Consider the following 25,902-nt stretch of genomic DNA (forward strand, 5'->3'; position numbering starts at 1 on the left):
TGAAGGGATTGTCTACTCTGCACTGGTGCAGCCTCATCTTAAGTACAGTGTACAGTTCTGGGTGCCACAATGTAAGACATAAAGCTATTAGAGTGTCCAAAGGCAGGCTATGAAGATAGTGAAGAGTTTAGAGGGGAAGATGTATGAAGAGCAGCTGAGGTCACGCTTGGTTTGTTCAGCCCATAGGAGACAGGCTCACTGAAACAGGCTTCCCAGGGTCATAGTCAAGGCACCAAGCCTGTCAGAGTTTATGAAGCATTTGGACTATGCTCTCAGTCATATGGTCTGAATTTTTGTGTAGACCTGTGTGGAGTCAGGAGTTGGACTCAATGATCCTTGTGAGTCCCCTCCTTGCTCAGGATATTCTGTGATTCTGTGAGACTGAGAAGAGGCCTCAAAGAGGCCTTCAGCTTCCTCACAAGGGGAGTGGAAGGGCAGGCACTCAGCTCTGCTCTCTGGGGATAGCAACAGGACCTGTGGGAACAGCATGGAGCTATGATGGGGGAGGTTAAGGTTGGATGTTAGGAAATGGTTCTTCTCTGATAAGGTCAGGCACTGGAACAGGCTCCTTGGGTAAGTGGTTATGGCACTGAGCAAACTGGAGTTAAGAAGCATCTGGACAACACTCTAGACATGTGGTTTGATTTTTTGGTGGCCCTGTGTGGAGCCAGGAGTTGTACTCAATGATCTGGAGGTAACTGTGCCTGCTGCTTCCCTAAAGTGCCTGTATACCAATGCACAAATCTCCAAGGGAACTTGTGCTCAACCAACCTCGTTGCCTTCTATGATGACATCATCAGATGTGTAGATGGGGGGAGATCAGTGGATGTCATCTACCTTGACATTAGCAAGGCTTTTGGTACTGTCTTTCATGACATCCTGCTAGCAAAGCTGCGAAAGCGTGGGATAAGTGAGTGGACAGTAAGGTGGGTTGAGAACTGTCTGACTGGCTGAGCTCAGACGGTGATGATCGGCGCACAGAGTCCAGTTGGAGACCTGTACTAGCAGTGTTCCCCAGGGGTTAGTGCTGGTCTTGTTCAACATCTTCATCGACGACCTTGATGACGGAATAGTGTCCATCTTCAGCAAGTATGCCAATGATACAAAGCTGGGAAGCGCAGCTGACAGACCTGAAGGCTGTGCTGCCATTTAGCAAGACCTGGACAAACTGGAGAGCTGGGCAGGAAGAAACCAAAGTTTAACAAGAGCAAGTGTAGAGTCCTGCATGTGGGAAGGAACAACCCAAAGTATCAGTACAGGCTGGGGGATGACCTGCTGGAGAGGAGCTCTGTAGAGAAGGACTTGGGGGTCCAGGTGGACGACAGGTCGAACATGGCTGGCCAATGGGATCCTGGCATGAATTAAAAGAAGTGCGGCCAGGAGGACAAGGAAGATGATCCTCCCTCTCTTCTCTGCCCTGGTCAGGCCTCACCTGGAGTACTGTGTCCAGTTCTGGACTCCCCGGTACAAAAAATACAGGGATCTCCTGCAAAGAGTGCAGCAGAGGGCCGCAAAGATGATACAGGGCCTGGAGCATCTCCGCCGTGAGGAAAGCCTGAGAGACCTGGGTCTGTTCAGCCTTGAGAAGAGAAGACTGAGAGGGGATCTCATCAATGTTTACAAGTATCTTTAGTGTGGGAGACAGGGATTTGGCCCACCTCTTTTCAGTGATTTGTGAGGACAGGGCAAGGGACAATGGCCACAAAATGGAGCACAGAAAGTTCTGCACCAACATGTGAAAGAACTTCTTCACAGTGAGGTTGACGGAGCACTGGAACAGGCTGCCCAGGGAGGTTGTTGAGTCTCCTTCTCTGGAGATATTCAAGGCCCATTTGGACACCTACCTGGGCTACCTGCTCTAGGGAACCTGCTTTGGCAGGGGGGTTGGACCCAATGATCTCTTGAGGTCCCTTCCAACCCCTAAAATTCTGTGATTCTGTGATCTTTGTGAGTCCTTGACCAACTTGGGATATTCAATGGTTCTGTTTCTAATAGCTAGTATTACTTTACATTTTCTCCTTAGACAGTTTATTTTATAATATACAATATGTGTATGTATATGTATGTGTGTAGTTATATATACATTCCTGTTTCATTAGTTTTTCTACTAGACTTTCTTGTACTTTTATCCTTTTGTTTTGTATCAAAAAATATCTGTGGTGATTTCTGTGGTACAGGCTACAGACCTTTGGAGCTAGCTATTACAAATAAGTTAAAATACCTGGAGCAATGTAGTCAACATGACTCACAACTCTTTGTGTGATAAGAGCAATAAAGTTGTCTGAATCTTTTCTAGAATAGGCTTTTCTTGTCTCTGAACATTTTAATCGTGTCTTTTTAAAATTCTACTTCTGCAATACTCATTTTGGTGAGGAATAAGACAGTATTTTGTAATACTACATTTCTTCTGCTTCTTTATATTGTTTGAGTTGTGACAGTGTCATACTGTAGAGATTTTTCACTCCAAAACTAATTGCTTGTAAATCCTCATAAAGATTTGATCTGTCATTGTGGAATGATGTTACCCAACTCAACCATTTAAAATCATGCCTCCTCTAAAAATCTTTATTTTTAGAGATTTTTCTGTTCAGTTTCATTTGGTCTGAGCTGCTGTCAGAAGAATCTGGATCATATTAAACTTAAACCAAGAATATCTCTGGAAAAGCTCTCAATTTTTTATAATTTACACAAATTAATGCTCATTATTGCTGTGATTCATCCTGTAGTATCTGTCAAGACTCATTTAAAATCCAACCAGTATCAACGTTGTGTAATTTGACATTGCACCTACAAGACAAGGATGCAAAAAGAAAAGTAGACAGCCAGAGTGTCTGCACTGATGTGGGAAATAGTGGAATTTTCCTTTTGTGACTATTATGAGTTGGATTAGAAACAGAATGAATAAAACTGAGTCACTAAGAGTCTTGATGCAATGTTAAGCTTAAGTGACTCATTTTCAAACAAAGAGAAAGGTCACTTTGTCAGTCTTTGGTGTATGTATCAGTTTTTATTATTGAGAAATGCCTGTAGTGAATCCTGAAATTATATCAATTTTGCAGTTTTTCAGATAAAAAAACAAACAAAAAAGAAAAAAAATAAACAACCAAAAACAGCCGCCTGCAATATGCAATCAATATGTGTGCAATGTGTTATCTAACTCATAAATGTAATAATGTAATCTCTTTTTATTATTATTATTATTATTATTATTATTATTATTATTATTATTATTATTATTATTATTATTATTTCTAGTAGTAAGCTTCACAATGCAGTTTTTCCTTTTCAAGAACTTTAGAATAATTGTAATGACTGTCTTCTGTACTCAGTTCAGATCACTACAATAGACATGTAGAGGTGAAGTTGTAGTACTAGAACCAGAAAATCCATTTTAAGTGAATAAATGTACAAATATTTATTCAATAACGTAACATAATTTCTAATTTTTGAAACCTCAAAATTTTGATCTGCAGTCCAAGCTATTTATCTGTTTTGAAATCAGGCTTGTACAGTATCTGTCACTTTGAGAAATGTACATCATAATTCTTTGATGATTGGAGTTCATCTCTAGTGCTATGCGTTGATTATTTCTTTCATCCTCTGCAGATTGTAAAAGACATGCAGGAAATGAAAAGCAAACACCTGAAGATAATCAGACAACTGGAAAATACAAAGAAGGAAAACCAAAGCAAGGTAATTATTCTGGAGCATTTCAATTGTTGTGTCACATCATTAGTCAAAGTGACACAGGAGGATTAAATCTACTTCATTCACATTTGAATATTCATTCAGCAACCCATTGCATCATTTCTCCAGAAATAATATCAATCTGTCAATGTAGTTTATTTTACAGCTTTGTGAAATATGGTCTTATTTTCACCTATGTCTACTTTATTCTATTAGTGTATTTATTGTACCCTTTCCCATTCTTAATATTTAGACTGGCACATTTGCAGAGATTTTCCAAACTTTATTGTTACTGAAGTTTCCAGTTAAATGTCACCTTCATCTGTACCATCAACCTGTAATGCCTGTCTTCATTGCTAAAGTGAAAAGTTTTTCATCCTTCTTCTCTGTGGATATATTGTCTTTTATTTTGCACTTTTCTTCCTTTCTTTTTCCATTTGGAATGAATAGGTCCACTCTTTGGTTAGCTTGGTGTATGACAATTTTCCTGAAGTTAACTAAGCTAATGAGCCCAGTAAAGATAAATTGAATGGCAAAATAAATAAATAAATAAAACATTAAAAAAGGAAAGAAACAATCCACAAACAAAACAACATACGGCATAGCATTATACAAATAGAACACAGTCATTTCCAAAATATGGATAGGATTGTTACCTTCTCTTTGAATCTTCATCCTGGCTGATGCATAAAACAATGCTCAAATGATTACTTCCGTCAACACATCTACACAGATCTGCACAGATCTTTCAGGTTTTTTTTTTTTTTTTTTTTTTTTTTTTTCTTCTGTATTTTGTCAGTGTAGCTCAGAAAATAGCAGAGTCCCTTCACCTGTAATCCCCCTCAATGTTACAGTGAGGATCCATAGATTCCAGGCCTATGACCACAGCCCCACAGTGATAGGCTTTTCCTAGCGGAAGCATTTGTACATTCCATTAGTCAGTAACTCTCTCCCAAGTCAAAATTACACGCATCTTTGTGTACATTGTGCTGAAACCTTTTTATTCATCCATTGCCTCATCTTTGATTCATCCCATCATTCTTCTCCAACCCAGCGCAAATCAGCCACTTAGTTCCTAGTTAGATGCATGTTTTTCATACAAATAAACTTTATTCTACCTAGACAGAATACAAAGGGAAGAGATTTTATTTTATTTTTTACTTATTTTATTTATTTATTTATTTGTGGAACCTCCGAGGGAAAATGAGTAAAATCTTTGGACTGTAAAGCAAATCTGAGTGTTCCCTGGATGCAGTGTACAATTGCTTAGTATTCTTTTGATGAGTAACAAGACTTCATTGCTTTCTCAAGTTATCACATAAGCACAAACTGCAATACATGAAAATCCAGCACCATGCTTCACTAGGAATATCACCCTCATGCAGTCACATCATATACTTTCAATTGATTTTGTAGATTACTAGGGGCAGAGAAGGACAGAAACAGTTAGAAAACAGGAAGAACATAGACACACAGTGTGCGAAAATTGCCTCTTGGGCACAGATGCAAACACAGGAACCGTAATGAACTTTTTTTTCTTTTTTTCTTTTTTCTTTTTTTTCACAGAACCTCTTTTTTATGGCTTCTGTAATGTGCTATAAATCTTTGAAAGTGAAGTCATTCCTAGGAGCACTGGAAATATCCATGCTTTTTAATATTTCTGATTTGCTTGTATTTCTCATACAATTTTATTGCCTTAATTAGATGGGTTCTTTTGTTAAGAGTTATTTTATGTACTGCTTGTATGTTATACTTCACGGTTTTTATTTTCTGATAAAACCTGAATTTGTTTAAAATTGCTTAGCTAACCCTAAAATGAATTGATTGTGGCCTGCTCTGAGAAAGGCTGATTTCTTCTGGAAGAAAGGGGAGGGCAGGGGCATTAACAAGGAAGGAGGGAGAAAGGGAGGGAGAAAGAGAGGGAGGAAGGGAGGGAGAAAGGGGGAGGAGGGGCGAGGATAGAAGTGGGGGGAGAGAGGAGGGAGGAAGAGAGGGGGGAAGGGAGTGACGAAGAGGGGGGGGCCAGGAGGGAGGAGGGAAGCGGGGGGGAGGGAGGAGGGAGGTATCAGGGCGGGGAGAGAGCGGGAGAGAATGTGATCAACAAGAAATTCCTGTGATCAACAAGAAATATTGCAGGCAACAAAACACATTTGAGAAAGAGAACTAATATTTAGCTGTTATGGAAAATGTTACTTTATCATGCTTAGCTTTTATGTTTAAACTCATTTTTTCAATTATATTTTGTAACATAGGAGCAGTCTGTAACTACTATAAAGAAACTTTATGGTGACAAAATGAGGAGTTTGAAATCCCAGCTGGAAGCTTACCGTGAACTGATGAACAAGAACAGTACACATTGGCAAAATACTGTTAAGGTAAATAAGAAGCACAGTTTTGACATGGGGATAAAAGCAACAGGAAGTTCCAGGTATTGTAGAAAGGGGTTATATAAGTCATGCTTTCTTCTTAGGGACAGTCAACTGAAGACACACATTTTGTGAAATTACCACAAAACCATTCCTGTCTCCTTCTGGAGGGCAGTTAAGCCTTACACAGTGTTTTCAGAACAGTTTTCATATCTTGACTTTCCTGATTAAAATTCAGTGTAAGGTTGTCTCATATTGTCTGTGCTTAGACACTTGTAAATAGCTATGTTTTTATGAAACAGAAGTGTAAAGATATTCACTGAATATTTACGATATCTAATGCTTTTCTCTTGATAAACACACACTAAGGTTTATTTTCCTAAATATTTATTTTCCTCCTTGTATTCTGCTACCAATGAAAAATTTCTGCCTGTCCCAGCCTTTAAGAAGTGTCTGTAGAATCAAACTACCCCTGCTTGCATTTGTTTTGTAAATTGGTCGATTTTTATTTATTTATTTATTTATTTTGCAAAATCCCCAGGACTTAACAGGATAGTCCAAATAATGTTTCAACATATATGGAAAAATAAAAGCAAACAAACTAAAAAATAAATCAAAAACAACAGCAACAAAACTAAAGGTCTTTTTGCATAATGAAACTTTGTAATTGTGATCTCTTTTTCTACTACCTTCAGAGCCTGAGGGAAAGAAACAGACAACTGAGCCAAGACAAAGAAGATCTTATTCACCAAATGAAGCAACAAACAGAAAAATGGGAAGAACAAAAGGTAAAATAAATAAATAAATAAAAATTTTTTGGTTCTATTTCAATTTGTTCTTATTCCATTTCACAGTTTGTGCTGTTCCCAAGAACCTAAGTGACCCTGAAAACCACATTGTCCGCCTTTAGATATGTACATCTAAGTCAGCTAAGATTAAACTGCTAGACACCTGGCTTGTTTTAGAGAATCCAAGTGATTTTGGGGACATTAGACACCATTGAAGAAGACTTTTTTTTTTTTTTTGGCATACTATGTTATTTTTCCACTAAAAATTGCGATTGTCATTTCTCTGTCTTTTTCCACTTCATGTCTTTTGAAAAATTGTAAAACCACAGTAAAGCTTTTTTTTTTTTTTTTTTTTAATTTAGCGAATGAACAATATTACAATATTCCAATGCAGCTGGTTGACCTGTGCTCCAAAAATAACTTGAGTGGTATTACCAAGGAAAAATAGACATCATTAAGTTTCTCAAGTTTTGCAATATTTCTTTCTGATAATGCAAATTCTGTTTGCTAAATATCTGAGATGGCTGCAGGCACAGAAAAAGTCTATAGATAGAAGCAAATGTTGAGAAAGTAGGCATTGTACTGGGTTAAAATGAGTGTTTCCATCCTTTTCATCTTGGCCAAACTGTTTTGCAGCCTGCAGCCACATTGTCAGACAGTTTTGTAACGCTTAAACTTTGTTCTGTATTTCTGTATAGAATCATTATCAGGCGTTCACGACAGAAGAACTTTAATATATATATATATATATATATATATATATATGTATATATATACATGTATATACTGCAAGATCATAACAATTCTGTTACACTCATTTTTTCATTGTAATGATGCTTTTACTGGAGAGAGGGAGGGAAGAAGGCGGAGACAGAGGGGAAGAATAAGAGGGAAGTTTCTTCTTACAGAGAAGGAGAAGGAGGAGAAGGAAAAGGAAGAGGAGGAGGACTGAAAGACCTATTTAATTAGGGAATATCTTGAGGCTGTAACACCACACACTGCCATGAATCGTAGAGTTCAACAGAGAATGCCTTTGTTTTTAGTTCTGAAAGGCAAACAAAGTTATGTTTTATTTAACAGTCATGGAGTGCTCACTGTTATGTACTGTTCAATAAAAGGCTATATGTTTAAAGAATAAAATAGATTGCTACGGCTAATATCAGTAATTCTATTCCAGTCTGCTCTCAGGACTGAAGCCCAAATGCATGTTCAAATTATGTACTTTATTCCAGTTGTTTTTCCTCTAACATGAAATTGCCAGCATGGGCTCAGAAATACTAGCAGTTCCAGTTTGGCTGCACGCACAGTGAAAAAGTACAGCCTTCTGAATATTCCAGTGTGTCTTCCCTAAATCTACTTGCAGATGTTTGTCTGTGGAAATAATCTCTACTGGTTTTCCTTTTAGTAGTTGTATTGAAAAAGTTTTGTCCGGTTTGACCTGCTAGTTTTTTAGTGATGGCTTGTCAGAATTGCTCTCCTCAGATTTACCTATAGAATCCCCCTTCTGATGTTAAAGTTATTTCAGGTTCACCATAAATTCTGAAATTCTTATGACTGAAAAAAAAATAAAGATTTAATTTTATTATATATTTTATTTTATTTTTATTACAGATAGAGTCTGTGAACATGGTTTAGATATTGTCTGTTATTTTCTGAATAGAGTTCTGTTTTACGTATAATACGTACAAGTCTTTCTGTAACCAGCCAATTTTCATTTTACTGGTATCATATATTCAGGATCATCTAAAAAACCACTGAAGGAAAAAAAAAAAAAAAGAGTCTCAAAGTCAGATTGTCTCTCATTTATGAAATTGAATGCAGGTTTCTGTAGAATTTCAGAGTGAAGGTCTCAAACAGGAGTATTTGTTTAGTAATGCAGCACCATCTTCTGATTACATTCTGCATAGCACCAGTATTTAAAGTTGTTTGTTTGCTTGTTTTTCGTACATTTCTAACAATATCTACCACAATATTGCCTTATTTCCAATTGACTAACAGTGAAATAAACAAACAAACAAACAAACACTGTGTGGCCAGAGGCTTTTTCTTTTCTATAGGTTCAAGAGTCTTTCAATGTAAATTTTACCACATTTTTCATTCTGGTAATGTGGGAAGGTGCTATTATAAACATACGACATTTTGATACGGGCTGTTGCAAAAATGTCAGTGTTTGAGAAGTATCTGTTTTACTTCTGTGTTGTTTTGTTCATTTTTGTTTGTTTGTTTTGTTATATGTTTTGTTTTTGTTTTTCCTAGCAATAAATACATGTACACAACAACCAATTTAGTTAGGTTGTGGCTATCAGTGACAACATTAATTCACCATGTTTAACATATTGTCATCAAGGAAACACAAGAAAATTTGGTAACACTGCTTTTCTTGTCTCATCCTTTCTTGTCTTGCAGGTCTCCATTCTAGAAAATCTGTCAAAAAAAATAAACCGTCTTTATACCCAGCACACATTGAGTGAGTTTCATATTTTGGACACAAAATTTCTTTATCTGCCCTGCTTCTTTCCTGTTTTTCTTACTTTGTAATGTATGCTATCTGAAGTTACTATAAGCATTTGATTGCAATAATGTGTTTCAGATCAAATTATTGAAGAACGTTGGAGCTAGAATTAATGTCTGTCATGACTCCAAACTCCTTAGCATAAGTCAGCAGCACTTATTACAGTCAGCAGCAGTTTTGAGTAGGCTTATTTCAACATTTGAGTAGAATTCTGTAATATAATTCTTGATTATTATAATTTATTTGTGCATTGTAAATTCTTAATTTATGCTAGGAATTAATTTACCCCAGTGAAACAATATTCTAGCAAATGTGTAGTTGTAGAAATGCTCAAGTTTTTCTTACCTGCTTTCCCTATTATTTTCAATACAGCTTTGCAGGGACTTCACACCATCAGTCTATATGTGGAGAGAGTGCGTGACCTCATGAATTTCCAGATAAAAATTCTTCAACAAAAGTCTGAAAAGACAGAAGAAGAAAAAGCCGATGTGCCAGTGATTTTAAAATTAAAGGCAGAACAAGTGAGAACAAAAATGGAAATTAAACTGGTTTGGTTTAACATTATTCCAATTGTTTCAAAGGCAATCAGGTTGACTCTCCCTAGCAAAGGCTGAAGGAAACCAAGGGTCTAACTGATAGTAAAACATACGGGCCTTGTAAAATATACGTTCCTTGAGAATGATACATCGGTGATTAATGATTAAAATAGCACAGTAATGAAGTCTGATTCTTCTGGAACCAGATAGTGTTCTGTTGTCTTTATAATCATGTAAATTTTGCTATAAAATCTTTTAAAGACCTACTACTTTGAATTACAAAATCAATATGCTAAGCATTGTAACTAAGTAACTTTTCCTTTTTTAGTATTTCTCCATTTTTTCTCTCACTTGCTTATTAAAATCTTGGAAAGTTCATTGAAAGGAGAAAATATCTAGATCCTGGCTTAGTGTTTAAGAAATATCTTTGTTGCTTCCCAGGCAGCTGATGAAGAGAAGCCTGAATGTTTAATGGAAACAGAACCTCTTTGGCAAGCACACACCATGTTGCAAAAGATACAGGAATCTATACAGAAACAAGAGAGAGAAGTCAGTGAGACCCTAGAAGGTGAAAGAAGATACTACAAAGCAATGAAACCTCAAATCAAGATGCTAATATTCTTGAAAAATCTTGCCAAGAAGGTAAGAACTCAGTGATAACAAAAATGAAAAATGATTTGCTGAGTTTTCTAAAATTGGAAAAAAATATCTTACATAGAAAAAATTATCTTACATACTGTGGTGCTTTCACCCTAATGGACAGATAAACTCCAGCACAATGAATCTCTCACTCATCCTCTTTGAAGGAAGAGGGAAAGAAAAAATACAATGTGGGTAAAAAAAAACAAAACAAAAAAAAAAACAACAGGCTCACAGGTTGATTAAAAGAAAAAGTAAGGAAAAAATAAGAAAAGATAAAAGTAAAGGTTGTATGGAAGCAAAGAGAGAAAAAACAATTATTCTATTTCCCGTTGATGAGTGAAGATCAGCTATGTTTTGGGAAACAGAGCCTCCATACACAGAGTGGTTGTTCAGGAGGACATACATTTTCATAATGAAAGCCTCTCCCCTTCTCCTTCCCCTTTCCTAGCTTTTATTGCTGAGTGTAACATCCTATGATATGGAATACCTCTTTGGTAGATTTAGCAGCCCTGAAAATGTCTCCTCCCCATCTCTTGCCCCATCACCCAGTCTCCTGGCTTTGGGTGGAGAGGGGAAGTTGGAGAGAGTCTTGATGCACTGATCAACAAGGCATTGGTGAGATATCAGTGCTGTTCTAGCTGTAAGTACAGAGCACAGCTCTGTATGGACTGTTGTGGGGAAAATTTAACTCCATCCCTGGCAGAGACAGTACATATACGTTTATTCAAAGGTTAAGTTGAAATTTTCAGAATTACACATGGAATTAATGAAAGCTAACTCCTCACTGAAAGTCAGGCTATGGAAAACTGATTAGACCAACTTTTTTTTTTTTATTGAGCATTATTTTAAAAGATAAATTAGTGAAGCATGAAAATGGCACCATGAAAAAATCATGGTTTTCTGTCCTTATTGTCTAAATATCATGAACTGCAAACAGATATGCATGCTTTGCAGAAGATGTAATCTAATTTTTGATCCATGGTAGGTTCACACCATATATTGTGATGTCCCTGAGGCACAACAGTATATCAGCCAGCTTATCAGAAAGAACGAGAATGAAAGGGCTGATTGGAAAGAAGCCTTTAATAATGCTCAGGCTGACATTCTGTCCTATGAAGTATTTTATGGAAATGAACCCATGGATGAGAAAAGGTATATTGGATAGTTAATAAAGCAGAGAAAGAAATAATAATGAAAAGTAATGAGCTGTTTCCACATAAAGAAAATACATTTTAGAGAATGTTATTATAATATTCATGCATAGTTTTGAAATTGAATTTAAAAAAAAAAGTCTACACTTGCATTAAGAATTAAATCAAGCTTAGAAGTATCTGTTATAAAAAGCAGGAAAACATTTCAGCTTAACTGTCATATGCAAGTTTTAACCAATGTGTGATGGCTTGTGCTACATCATCAACATTTGTTTTTTCCCTACATTTTTACAGTATGTTTCTCATACTCTGGGTAATTGCACTATTCTTGTAGTTAAGTAACTAGTTCTTAACAAACTTCATTTTATTTTGAACAATGACAGGACAGAGCTCTCAATGAAGCTTTTCAGAAATCTTGGGAAAGCAAAATCTGAATTTGAATACGTTGAAACTGAGAAGATTGTTTTTGATTGTATCCAGACAGGGAAAATCCCTAACTGGATTAAAAGGGATTGTCTTTATGTAGCCTTGGCAGGTGAGAAATCCTTCTGTCAATTTAAAGAAAGCTAATTTGCTCAGACAACTAACTTTTGAATATAAGAAAGCAGAGTACATCAATTAAAGACACCTAGAGCATACTACAATCAGAATTATAGAATGGATTGGATTGGAAGGTCCCTTAAAGATCATTGAATTCCAACCGCTCTGCCATGGGCAAGGACACCTTCTACTAGACTGGCTTGCTCAAAGCCCCTTCCAGCCTGGCCTTGAACACTTCCAGGGACATTCTCTAGGCAGCCTGTTCCAGTGCCTCACCACCATCATAGTAAAAAATAGTAACAAATCTATTCCGAAAGTATAATCTGCATTTATCCTCTTACAGTTTAAAACCATTACACCTTGTCCTATTTTTACACTTCCTGATAAAGATAATGATACCGTAAAGAATCCCATGAAACACCTGTGCATTCACATGCGCATTTTAATAAACTGCTGTATGAATTTATAAGACTGGGCCATGGCTTTGTAAACAAACCTGCTGGAGAGGAGCTCTCCAGAGAAGGACCTAGGGGTCCTGGTGGACGACAGGTTGACCATAAACCAGCAGTGTGCCCTGGTTGGCAAGAAGGACAATGGGATCCCAGCATGTATTATAAGAAGTGCGGACAGGAGGCCAAGGAATGTGATCCTCCCCCTCTTCTCTGCCCTGGTCAGGCCTCTCCTGGAGTACTGTGTCCAGTTCTAGGCTTCCCTGCACATGAAAGATGGGGATCTTCTGGAAAGAGTCCAGTGGAGGGCTGCAAAGATCATACAGGGCCAGTTATTTTTCCAGTATTTGGCTGAGTTTTTCTATGATTCTTCAACAGACAACATGTTTTTAGTGGTTAAGGCAGGAAAATAAGAAGGGCTATGAACCTGTCTTTGAGAGAATGAACATTTCTAATTTAAGAGACTTACTGTGTTATATTATATTTGTTTTATATAACTGTATAACTACCGGAACTGCCCAGAAGATCATAAAAATATATGTTCTGAGGAGAAAAGTCACCATGCAGAGGAACTTATGCGGAAGTTTGAAATGGAAATCAAGGTAATATACTACAATATATAATATCATACGGTTTAAAACCAGTTATTAAGATTTTTGGAATGTATTTAAAAATTATTTCTTTTTCCTATCTATTAAGGGATTGAGATTTGCTCTGAAGGATATCCTGTGATGTCTGTACATTCAACTTTTTGCCAAAAAGCAAATCTCAATAGAAATAATATACAGAGATCTGCATTATATATTATATCAACTCTTAAGCACATTTACATGAAATGATAACATTCTCTGCTAACTAGTCAATTATATAGTTGCACCTTCCTATGTATGAAAGGATTCATGTTAGACTTTTACATCTGTCTATCCATTTTACTGCTTGTATACAAATGGTAAATTTACACTAAAATTACATATCTTGATGGCTGAGTTACAACAAAAGGTACTTCAATATGCTCATACATCTAATAGTTGGGGGAGCACAGACTTCTTGTTCAGTGGTATGTAACAAATGAAATAGTCTTATCAGAATTTGTATCAATGTAAAACAGACGGTAATTGTTTGAACTGAGTTTTCCCTGCTGAAAGAAACCCAAAGATGATGCAACAAAATTGATTTAATTATACAACAAAAAACAGAGTGCATTAAGGCCCTTATCATATTGCTGTTGTTGGATCTCAAAGGGAGCAGCCCCAAGATTGCCTTAAATCACTGCCTTGCCTACCATGTCAAGTTAATGCACTGAAAATTTTTCTTGGTATATAACGAACACATATTGTAAGATATGTATTTTGGCAATTAATAATTCTGTCGTTGACATTTTTAGGTGGCCAACAAAAAAAAGGAACAGTAAGAGACATGCAAAGAGTAGAACAAGTTTCTCATTTTAAAGAGGAGCACTGAATAAAAAGCTTGGAGCACAGAAACACTTTCCATAGTACCTCTCGGGTGCAAAATGAATTGGAAGAATTACAAGCCCATGGTTCACTGTGAGAAAATGTATGTGGGTGTATAAGTGTTTTGAAAATTTTACTCATTTTATGAAATATTCAAAAGACATCTTGGGGAAAAAAAAAAAAAAAAGGAGAAAAAAAAACACAACAGTATTATAACCTCAAAGAGTATGGGACTGAACAAAGGAGTCTAGATATTTGAGACAAACAGGAATAGTAAGTGGATGGGATTCACTAAGCTTTTGCTATCTAAAATTATTAATTTCTACAAGATCAGAAAAGTGTCTCCAAAATGTATTTTTCTTTCATGAAACATGAACAGCTCTGTTCCATGGAAATAGGGCTTGGGTGGGGAGTAAAAGTTGTACTCTTAGCTTCAGTTATTTTGGACAAAACAAATCTGTACACAAAAGGAAAATTGTTTGTTTTTAAAGACCTTGCTGAGAGATGCCTGTCCAGTTAGCAACACTCACCATGGTAGACAGCCCAAGTATTTGACTTTTCTTTGTCTTTGCCTTTCAAAAGTAATTATGCAGTGAGAACATTGTGTTACCTCTGTAACTAATACAATAAAAGCAGTGAATCACAATGGACTATACTGTATGTTTTAGAGCATGTTATTGCATGGTTGTACAATTTCTACATGGGCTGAGATGAAAGCATACACCAGCAGACAGCTTTTTTCAGTCACACAGTTGTGTCTATGTTGTAATCACTCTAATAATCAACCTTCCACTGACACCGTGGAACAGTGCAAGATTAACCGGATTGTTAACGCCCCAAAGGGCACAATACAGAACTGTGAATTATTCAATTAAAGGAGATAGAAGACAAGACATCCTGGAGTGGAAGGGACGGGGGAGAAAGGGGAAAGAAATCATGAAACACTTAGGCTTCTCAGTTTACTTGCAGTTTGATTAAACCAAGACTTTTCGTTAGACAGATGATAGATAGATAGATAGATAGATAAATAGATATATAGATAGATATACACATCAAAAGCCATCCTTGTCAAGACCAAGGATCTAAGTAGTCAAATATTCAGAAAATTTTCAGCCATTTCAAGTTTAGTTCTGTTAAATCTCTTGGTTGAGTTACATCACAAGCTGGCTGGCAGTTTCCTCCTACTGGTGCTGATTTGTTCTAAAACCTCTTTTGAGGTTTATATTTTGAGACAATATCTCAAGTTTATTCATAAACAGTATTCAGTCTGGGAGTCTTCCTGATCTCTTCCATGTTGAAGTGATGTAAAGAACTAAATTATCTGTTCTAAACAGGGAAGGTTGGGGGGGGAAGGGGACAGGGTGTGAGTTGTTTTTGTTTTTTTCCTCTTGCCATCTGTTATGCCAGTTTTGGATTCTACAGCTGTAACAGATGTTCTGAATTTCTTCAATGATCCTATTTTGTTTTATTGGGAAATAGGAAAATGAACTTCCAGTTTAAAAAGAAAACAAGGAAGTTCCTAAATAGTCATCTGTTCTGATAAAGATTTCTCTATAACTGGCTAATATGCAACTCCACAGTACAACGCCCATGCTTGGTAACCATAGCTGGATCACAAAAGAATAAGAAATTACATAAAAGAATAAGAAAATTGCAAACAAAAGTTGATTAAAGAACAACTACAAAATTATACCGCAATATGATCTATGCACTGCAGTATGGACAAAAACTGAAATTAATTGCAGCATATTTTATTTCTTTTTCCTAAACTGCAGTCAAAAGTTACAGAAAATAGTCAAAAACTGAAAGCATTCTCTATGTGACAACAGCAGATATGTTTTACCATAGCACTTCAGAATAGAGTTCTTATAGTACTGTGGTGCTTTTGCCTTGCTAGGCTGCTGAACTCCACCAGAACTGCTCTCTCACTTCCTCTCCTCAGAAGAGGAGGGGAAGAAGAAAAGGAAAAAAAACAACTCATGGGTAGAGATAAAGATAATTTAATTGAAGGAAAAATAATTATTAAGGAAAAATTGTTATTAATTAAATGATTTAACTAAAGGGAAAGGGGAGAGGGGGGAGAGGGGGAAACAAACAAACAAAAAAAGCATAGGCTGTATGGAAGTACAGAGAAAGAGAAAGGAAATTACTCTCTACTTCCCACCAATGAGCGATCCTTGCCACGTCCTTGAAATAGAGCCTCAGTACGTGTAGCCACTGTTTGGGAAGACAGATGCCTCCTTCACCTTTCCCACCTTATATTGCTGAGTGTGACACCACATGGTATGAAATATCCCTTTAGTTGGTTTATGTCAGCTGCTCTGGTGATGTCCCCTCCCCACTTCTTGCCTAGTGCCAGCCTGCTGGCCCCTTGGGGAGTTAGAGTCCAGTACCACTCAGCAGTAGAAAAACCACTGATGTGATACCAATGCTGTTCTAGCTATATGTGCAGAACTGTATGAGTTGCTGCAGGGAAAGTTAACTCCATCCCAGCCAGACCCAGTACACTTACACAGGCTTGGAACCTCTTTTTAAGTTGTTGGCACTGCATAAATAAATAAAGACAAACATTTACTGCAGGCCTGCAAGAGTAGGAAATAGTGTGTCACAAGTACAGAGTAAGTCACACCTTCCAGGTCAACTCTTTTCTCATACTTTTTTTCAATAATCACTACTTGACCAAACCCTCTGCTACATTATATTATTGTCTGCAAAAGAGAAACCAAAAATCCAGAGAACTAGTTCCAATACAGCATAATACGTATATATGTATTATGCATATGCATATATATATATGCATATATATACATATATATAACTTCTAAGTGTATTTTAAATTACATTAATTATTTGAATTATTACTTCCAAATATCCTGATAAACTGGAATTGTTCTCAGAGTGCTAGCCTTTTCTCACTAGAGTGTTAACATTATGTTTCTCTAGAGAAATAACTTTCATCACTAACTTTCTTAAATAAAGCTCACAGTGACTGCAACTGCATGGATTGTTGCTGTAATGAAAGTTACCAACTTTTCCTGAAAACCTTACTTCTCATTTTTTTAAAGACCACCATAACTACAAGACCCACCACTACACAAATGTGGCTTGCTACCTCTAAATATAGTCAGTACACTTTCAAATGAACAAAGAAATAAAAACCTTATTTTTCCTTATGTAAAGTTTCTCAATGTTATGGTCCATTTCTACTTTAACTCTAAGCTCCATTTTACAATTTCTCCCTATAAAAACAGGAAGTACTCAACTCTTTCTAGTAAAGAAATAACCCTATCTCCTCCTCAATACTATAAGGGTTCAGAAATAATCTACCTTTATGGGTCCATTTTCATTTCTGGCATGTTTTTAAGTAATTCAAAATCAGCTCTATCCTACTTCCACTTAGGGAGCTCTTCATTCCAGATTCTAGGAACCACTTTCATAAATAATATAAATAATATCTCACTTATACTTAGCGATTTTTTTTTTTTTTAAGTGCCCCCTACTCTCATACTCTTAAATCAAAGAACACCTTCTGACGTGATGAAGTTCTGAGTAGGTTTGTTGGCTCAAAATAGCAGTATCTGTGGAAGAATGAAAGTTGATGTGACCTCATAAGAGCTGTGAGAGTGGAAAATTGTGGCATCTTTCTTGTTGTTCTGCATCAGATGATGCAATCCAATGTTCAAAAATATTTCCATTTTCAATTGAAATTTCAATTGCCTTCTCTCTTCCTCTCTCTTCATAATCTTGTATAACTTGATGATATTTTACAAGAGCATAATGACAACTTTCCTTTTCAAGCTTCCATTATTATAGAGCTCTTTCCTTGCAAGTTCATTTTTCTGAAGAATCAAGATAGTTAAGAACACAGAAGTTGTACCAATTTTATTCAAAACGTGAAAACTGTTCTAAGAAATGTCAAGTATCACAATAATCAACATATGTGAGTGAAATGCCAAGCTTTCATGGAAAATTGAAAGCTATCAAACACAGAATGGAAAACATATTTGTTAAATCATTCATAGGAAAGTCTCCTTACCCTTGAGTTTTGAACAAAATGAAATTCTTTTCCTTTACACTGTTCAAAATAGTGTTTCCATTAATTTTAGTTTTTATATAAGGAGATGGAAAACCAGGAATTTTAGAGCCAAAGCTTGTGAGAAATGTTTTGTTGTTGTTGTTGTTTGTTTGTTTTTCTGAAAATACGGAAGTTTTCAGGCAAGACCAGGATCCAGAATTAACTTCACACTGTCGCAGCTCAAAGTATTATTCAGCAGTTGTTTTAAAGTACTACCTCTTGTACAAAAATATTTCAGTTCCTCATCCTCCTTTTTTATTTTTTTAATAAAACTTGAAATTAAAATCATAGTAATGAAAAAAAATTGAAAATATGAACTTCAGAATGCAGTTCTAATCAATTACAGAACAAATGAAGACAATTTTTATTGCTGTTGAAGACAACAAATGGTTGTCTTCAGAAAATGGTTTCTGACTAGATAATACTAAATTCCTGGAATAAAAAAAAACACTCTCGAATTTAAATACCAAACATGCACTCCAAGAGTTCTGGTCAGCTGCCAAGCATAGGTACCTGTTTGAGTGGTTTGTTTTCACTAGTCAACTGAGTCAAGTCCCTAATGATACAGTCTATACGCTAAATGGAAAACAAGTTTTATTCCAGCACTGCCCTGGTGTTCAGAAAGTTATGTCCAAAACCTTTATTTTTATTTATTTATTTATTTATTAACTTCGTGTCTGTTCATTATTTACTTTCTCCAGATATGAAATATCTATCCCAAAAGAAAGCTCTCTTCAGTTGAAGCTAACACAGTGCTTTTATGCAAACAATTTGATAAGTGTATTTAAATATATAATTCTTGGAACACAATGTCTGGTCATAAGTGCCATTAATGTATTCATTTCTATGTTTCAATAGAGCTGTTGGTCTACTTTTCTTGCATAATCAACCACTGGAATGGAATGCAAGAGAAGAGGAACCAGGATGTAGATTTCACTAAAATTTAGATGCATTATGGCAGTGATTCTCAAGAGAAAACCAGCTTATGTGGGTGGTAAAGAAAAGGGTAATTGTGATTGTTCGGTGATGAACACACCACTCTTCAGGATGCATGACAATTTACCATCAGTCCAAGCATCGGACAGAACTGGACCAGTGCCACTCCACCACAGAGAGAGGAAAAAGAAAAAAAATAAACTAAATATTTGCAAAAACTATATATGAATTACATACATGACGTACACACAGGCCATCAATTGTTTTTCTGCAGCAATTAGAATTTTGATATATTTACTTGTGAGACAGATATGATATCAATTATTTAATGGGAAAAAAAAAAAAAAAAGTTTATTCCATGCTGTAATTGGTGCTTAGGGACAAGGTTTAGTAGGTAATACTGGTGTAGGGGTATTGTTGGACCAGATGATCTTGGAGGACTTTTTCAACCTTAATGATTCTATGATTCTATGACTGTAGCAAGCTAGGGCTATGTCAGAGGTGTTTTTTGATGTGTCTTCAGCTATTTTTCTATCTAATGTAAAATAACTGATTTTTTTTATATAATAAAGCAAAACAAAGCAAAATGGTTAAATCAAATTAAATTAAATTAAATTAAATTACACTAGAATGAAAACCCAAAATAATTCATGTGAAGACATCGCTGCCCAGCCAGAAATAATTGGTTAACTATTGGTTAACTTTGTAAAACAAAGACTTCATGTGAAAAGGTTGCATTGGTGAAAGTTTGACAGGATTCTTTTTTTTTTTTTCTCTTAGCTCTCCAAATGTCTGACCATAAGGTTTATATTTCAGCTCTTTCCTTCATTTAATCCCACATCTATGCAAGTTTACTGTAGTAGTTTCTTGGCTTAATATGCAAATGTTCAAGTTGTTGGTTTTTACTTTATTTAATTTTGGGAGGGGAGGGGAGGGGAGGGGAGGGGAGGGGAGGGGAGGGGAGGGGAGGGGAGGGGAGGGGAGGAAAAAAAAAGAAACAATTATAACAACAACAAAATGATACATATATGCCTTAGATGATAAAAGTAAATATAAATATATTCTTTAACTTTCACAGAATCACAGAATTTAAGGGGTTGGAAGGGACCTCGAAAGATCGTTGTGTCGAACCCCCCTGCCAAAAAAAGTTTCTTACAACTGTAGTTTCATACAACTACATACATATGTACATACATATGTTGTTTCATACAACTCTGACAGTTTTGGTCATGTGCAAACCTTTCCCAGTCTTACCCTGCTCTGATTACTTTATTTTACTATTCTTGTGGTACAGGAAAACAAAAACAACAAAGAAGAGGAAGGAAGGAAGGAAGGAAGGAAGGAAGGAAGGAAGGAAGGAAGGAAGGAAGGAAGGAAGGAAGGAAGGAAGGAAGGAAGGAAGGAAGGAAGGAAGGAAGGAAGGAAGGAAGGAAGGAAGGAAGGAAGGAAGGGAGGGAAAAAGAAAGAAAGAAAGAAAGAAAAGTTTTGAAAGCTCATAGCAATGAGTTTTAGTTGATACAACAAGTAAATAAAATAAATAAATAAATAAATAAATAAATAAATAAATAAATAAACAAAAATCAAGAGCAGGCAACATGGCCAGAGTGTGGTAAGAAAGACAAAGAAAGTTTGTTTTACTCATTGTATTCTGGCAGTACAGCATGGAAAGCAATATATGGGAAACACGGAGAGAATTCATAAAATTGAAACAACAGAAAAGGAAAGTACATGTTACCAAAACAGAATGCCATAACCAACAGATTGACTTCCTGACCCTCTGAGTAGGATAAGCAGGGAAGTGACCCTGGTATTGTGTACCAAGGACATGAAGGAACCATTCAAGTGAATACTTTCTTTTTGTGAAAATTCCTCAGCTACACTCAACCCTGGCATTACTTCTGTTGATGAAACTGAAGTTAGAGAGATTGATTAATTAACAATACTATAAGAGGAAATTTTTTAACAGAAGTATTCCAAAGAATGTATGTGAAAGTCAGAGAAAATACATTCTAATTAACTTGCTGTATGTCTTATTTGAGCTTTTTATTGTTCATTTAAATGCCCAGTCTTTTCTATACCTAGGGAGTAGGTCAGAACAGTATACCCTTTTTATAAATTCAAACAGAATGAGAAATATCAGGTGAATGAAAAATGTATAGAAGTTTGACAATAGAAACATCTGATCCTAGAAGAAACAGTCTGAGGTGTTTGGATATGGAGCTGTTCTTCTCTTCACTTTCCTGAACCTCTGCAAAGTACAACTTTCTCAATTGAGTTATACCAATGAATACATATTGAGTTTTATATGTATGTTATATATGTATAGTTATATATATTGAGTTATACTGATGAAATTAATATAAATTGATACATATTCTTACAGGCTTAGAAAAATGGCTTCTAAGAAACATAAGTATGCCTAATGAAAGTCTGAAACTACAATGTATTTGGAGATAGTATGCTGATTTTGGTTTGGGAAAACTGTTTACGCAGACACCTTAAGAGTGGTATTGACTGACATAAATGACCACTTACAGAATTCTATTGTTGAGATCCTCATCTGTTCTCAACAACCTACCAGTAAAACAGTTCTCCACCACATTCTGGAAGGCAAGTGGTTCAGAAATATTGCAAAGGTTGGAAAACATTTTTCAGACCTTCAAGGTTTTCACCACTTTGAGTTGCTGACTCTTATAAGAGCTCTTCGCTGCTCTCATGTACATTATTACTTTGGGGCAAGATGTTCACTGGGGCAAGATGTTCATCAAGAAGGTAAAGAAAGGTACTGTATAGATTCCAGAACAGTCATACATTCTTCAGGAAGCATCGAAAATCTGGGAAGTATCTTTGCTGTAAAAGTCAAGTACACTCTTTAGGAAAACTTCTGTAAAGCATAGATTTACTTAATGCATCTAATCTTTTGACATGCAAACAATGAAACAAATATTTAATCTAGTTCATAAAGCAATTAATACTTTTTAATTAAAATATGGTCATAACAATTTCCTCTTCAAATAGTATTTGAATGTCTGATGAGCATTTGCTACAGCCACTGTCATAAAATAATAGATCCTGGATTGAAGAAAGTGGCAATATTTGATCACAGGAAATGAAAATATTAAATCCTGGAACACAGGAACTTTCATCTGAATATGAGAATACATTATGTCACCATTCTTTATTGTGAGGATGACAGGGCACTGGCACATGTTGCCCAGAGCAGTTGTCGAGTCTGTTTCTATAGATATTCAAAACCTTCCTTGGTATGATCCTATGCAAGGTGGCAGTGGGGTCGGAGTACAATCTCCAGATGTCCCTTCTAACCTTAGCTATCCTGTGGAGGAAAGTAACAGATAAATATATAATAAAATTGTCTGCAAAAAGTAAGAAGAAATTTTTAGAATGTATATAGGTTGTTTATATCTACCAAGGACGACAATGAGGTTGAATTACCAAACGGTGATGTATATGAAATGGAAAAAAGAAGTGGATCCACAATAATTTTTAATCTTCTGTTCAAAAGTAGTTTGAAGATTCCCAAGAGCAATGGTTAAAAATTAGACTAACTTTAGTATTATACATCAGTGACAACTAAAATCTCATTACCAGTACTTATTGTATTATCATTTGGTAGCTTGGAGCTTTTCCATCTTTGTGTGTGTGTGTGTTTGTTTGTTTGTTTGTTTGCTTTATATGTGTATTGCCTATATATATAACATTAGAAACATTTCTGAGATTATTTGAAAATGAAACAAAAAAGTCTTTGCATGACAATCTGTCACCACTATTAGAATATGAGAAACATATTATGTACAACTGCATATTCCTTAGATTTTTTTTTGTTAAAATTATTCTTCCAAGTTCAATTAATATTTTCTTTAAGGCATGCCCTGAATCGCAGCAGTTATGTAAGAAAAGAATCAATCTCAATACATTTCTGCAAATGCAGTGACAACATCATTCAAAAAATTCTGACATCAACTGTCTAGAAATTAATCTAATTGGCGTTTTGCAACCAAGCAGTAAAGCCATTGACTCCAGGGTAATGATGGATATATACAGTGTTATACTATAAATCAGAACTAAGCATCTTTCTGTCAGTCATTTTCTGCAATGCTTTTTACTAACAGAAAGAGAACGGTTCTGCTGTTTGGTCACAGCTGAAATAGAAAGTCATAAGCAATTTAATCTGCTTGAATAATAGCTTGCTTCATGTAGATTTTGTTTAATAAAATTAATAAAATTGTTTAATAGCTTGCTTCATGTAGATTTTGTGGTACAAGACCACAAACTACTTGTTGAGAGGCCATCACACACATTTTTTTTCTAGATTCACTTTGGCAAATTTCCTGAGACTCCATAAAAATAAATAAATGAATATATAAATAAAATAAAATTATTTCCTTGTTCAGGAAGTAAACTGACTTTTCTAATTCCGAGTAGATTTGCAGAAACACACATGGAATTTAGCAGTTTATTGTCTTTTGAATCTTCATAGAATGAAAGGGACTTCAATTGGTTTGCCATGACTTTGAATAAAAAACATGAAACCAAAACCTGTGCATTTGCTATGCATGCCTCTCGTGCTTACCAGTATGGAAGCAGGAAATGGTATAAATGAAAGACAGGATGTACAGAGGGAGCTGGGAACAGACCTGTATTTAATGTCCATTAGTACTGACTCTGTGAGGAATAAGCAGAAGAATATGAGGATATCAAAATAGTGTCATACTACTCTGGAACAGTATTTCCACAGACAAAAGACCTGAAAGAGTACATATTCAACATATTTGCCCCCAATAATGGGGCAAATAAGATAAGGTAAGGTAAGGCTTTCTGAGACAAATACCATGAGTCAACTTCCACTTTTGCATTACACTATTTTTCCCGACCTTCAGAAAGCTGGACCAGTGTGGAAGGCACAAGAAATATTTCTCAGATTTGCAGACCCAAACACACACACACACAACACCAGTGTCTTTTCTGAATAAGAGATTAACAGCAAAGATTTTCAAAACTTTTTGATTATTTATAGTTTGGATAATGGCTGTAGGTATAAGGAATAAAATACTCAGAATCAGAAAAGCATCAACTCACAAATACATTTGAAATACATATCAGTTTAACCAGGAAATTGAAAGTATTTAATTAACTTATGCAGTAGTTAAAATCTTATTTTGGTTAAATGATTTATTAACTAATGGTGTACAAAGAACCCATGAGCTTCATTGCTGTCACATAACATTTGTCTTGTAGTTCTCTTACAAGGTAGAAGGGCTGAATAAAATGAAAGGTTAAGTTGAGATCCTATCAGCATATTTTTGCCTCATTCGAAGCTGAGAGGCATAGTATTTCTGATCCATTAGCTATTCAGGGTAACTACACTGGATCAGACCAATTCCTTCAATGGTTAGCTTGTCAGCCTTGATAGTGGCTTTTTACCTTAGGCATTCATAAAACTATGGTATTACTTTATATCTTTGGATATCACTCCTCTAGTAGCAGAAATTTGATATACTCTGTACTATTACAATGTAAAGATGCTTTAGAGATGTGACTCTCTTCAGAGTAAGGAAGATTATAGGTAAAGTAAAAGCAGAGTAGGAACTGTGTGCAGCTCTCAATTCCTTCATGTGGTGTTTTTTTTTTCTTCAGGTATCTGCTCTCACATTTACCCTTCTCAGTCTTAGAAAGGTTTTAAAACAATTATTTTTTTATTTTTATTTTTTTGACATAAGAAAGTAGTATGTCTAATGCACGTTTAATTATTTTATTTTATTTTATTTTATTTTATTTTATTTTTATTTTATTTTATTTTATTTTATTTTATTTTATTTTATTTTATTTTGGTAAGAATGACAAAGGATAAATCACTGAAAGGGAGGAGGATGGGGTCAGTGATTATAAACATCTACCAAATGCACTGTGAAAAATTCCTCTATAAAAGATGATGGCAATTGGCTAAGAAAGATAAGTAGCACTTTAAAAAAAAAAAAAAAAAAAAAAAAATCAGGTCCATTTTTGGTTTTGAGTCTGTAGAGCAACAGTGCACTTATCCTTTGGAGACTGGAGAACAGCTACTTCATAAGAGGCACTCAAAAAACAGTGAAGTCATATTTTGCTCTCATTGATATAATGCCTGAGATTGCAGTTTAGCATAATAAAATTGAGAGACAAATAGTTGCAAATACATAGATTTCAAGTAACAAGGCTTTTAAAATACACTGTAGTTAAATTTTCTTCAAAAGTTCAGCTGCAGAAATTTAAACACATACAAATACATATATATGACATTCGTCTCTTACAAGCTGCTTCTGGCATGTCCTTTCCACCTCCTATACATTTTTTGCTGCTAAAGCTATGGAGATTGCATAAAAGGTAACAAAGGCACACAAACTGTGCAAAACAGTAGACATGGGCTTGTGTCACCTCAACAAAGAGGAAGATGGGAAAAAATGATAGGATGCCTACACAGATAATCAAGGAGCTTCTAGCCAGACTCAAACAGAAAGGAAATACACAGATGGCAGAAGCAATGACAGGTGACCTCCAATGGATACACGGACATTGTCTGAGCTGCCAGGGACCAAGTTAAGCAAGCTAAAGCCCAGATTCAATTGAATCTGGCCAGGGACATTAATGGCAACATAAAAGGTTTCTACAAGTATGTCAGTGACAAGTGGAAGACTGGGGAAAATGTGGGCCCTCTTCTGAATGAAACACAAAACCTACTTACCCTGGACAATTAAAAGGCCAAGATACTAAA

General features: G+C 35.6%; 1 protein-coding gene across 3 annotated transcripts; it reads left to right on the forward strand.

The window, feature by feature from the left end:
• Positions 1-3,609: 3,609 nt before the first annotated feature.
• LOC106019484 (uncharacterized) lies at positions 3,610-14,775 on the forward strand. 3 transcript variants are annotated; one of them, XM_072031453.1, is made up of 10 exons: positions 3,610-3,693; positions 5,940-6,062; positions 6,749-6,841; positions 9,248-9,308; positions 9,726-9,874; positions 10,331-10,531; positions 11,517-11,683; positions 12,066-12,217; positions 13,194-13,273; positions 14,056-14,775. In XM_072031453.1, the coding sequence occupies exons 1-10, from the start codon at positions 3,619-3,621 to the stop codon at positions 14,080-14,082; spliced, it is 1,128 nt and encodes a 375-aa protein (XP_071887554.1). In that variant the 5' UTR covers positions 3,610-3,618; the 3' UTR covers positions 14,083-14,775. The 3 variants fall into 3 exon arrangements, with proteins under 3 accessions (XP_071887554.1, XP_027302703.3, XP_071887555.1); XM_027446902.3 differs by having other exon boundaries at positions 13,197-13,273; XM_072031454.1 differs by lacking the exon at positions 3,610-3,693 and adding an exon at positions 5,752-5,823.
• The last annotated feature ends 11,127 nt before the right edge of the window (positions 14,776-25,902 follow it).

This window comes from Anas platyrhynchos, chromosome Z (assembly GCF_047663525.1).
Source record: "Anas platyrhynchos isolate ZD024472 breed Pekin duck chromosome Z, IASCAAS_PekinDuck_T2T, whole genome shotgun sequence".
Classification (NCBI taxonomy): domain Eukaryota; kingdom Metazoa; phylum Chordata; class Aves; order Anseriformes; family Anatidae; genus Anas; species Anas platyrhynchos.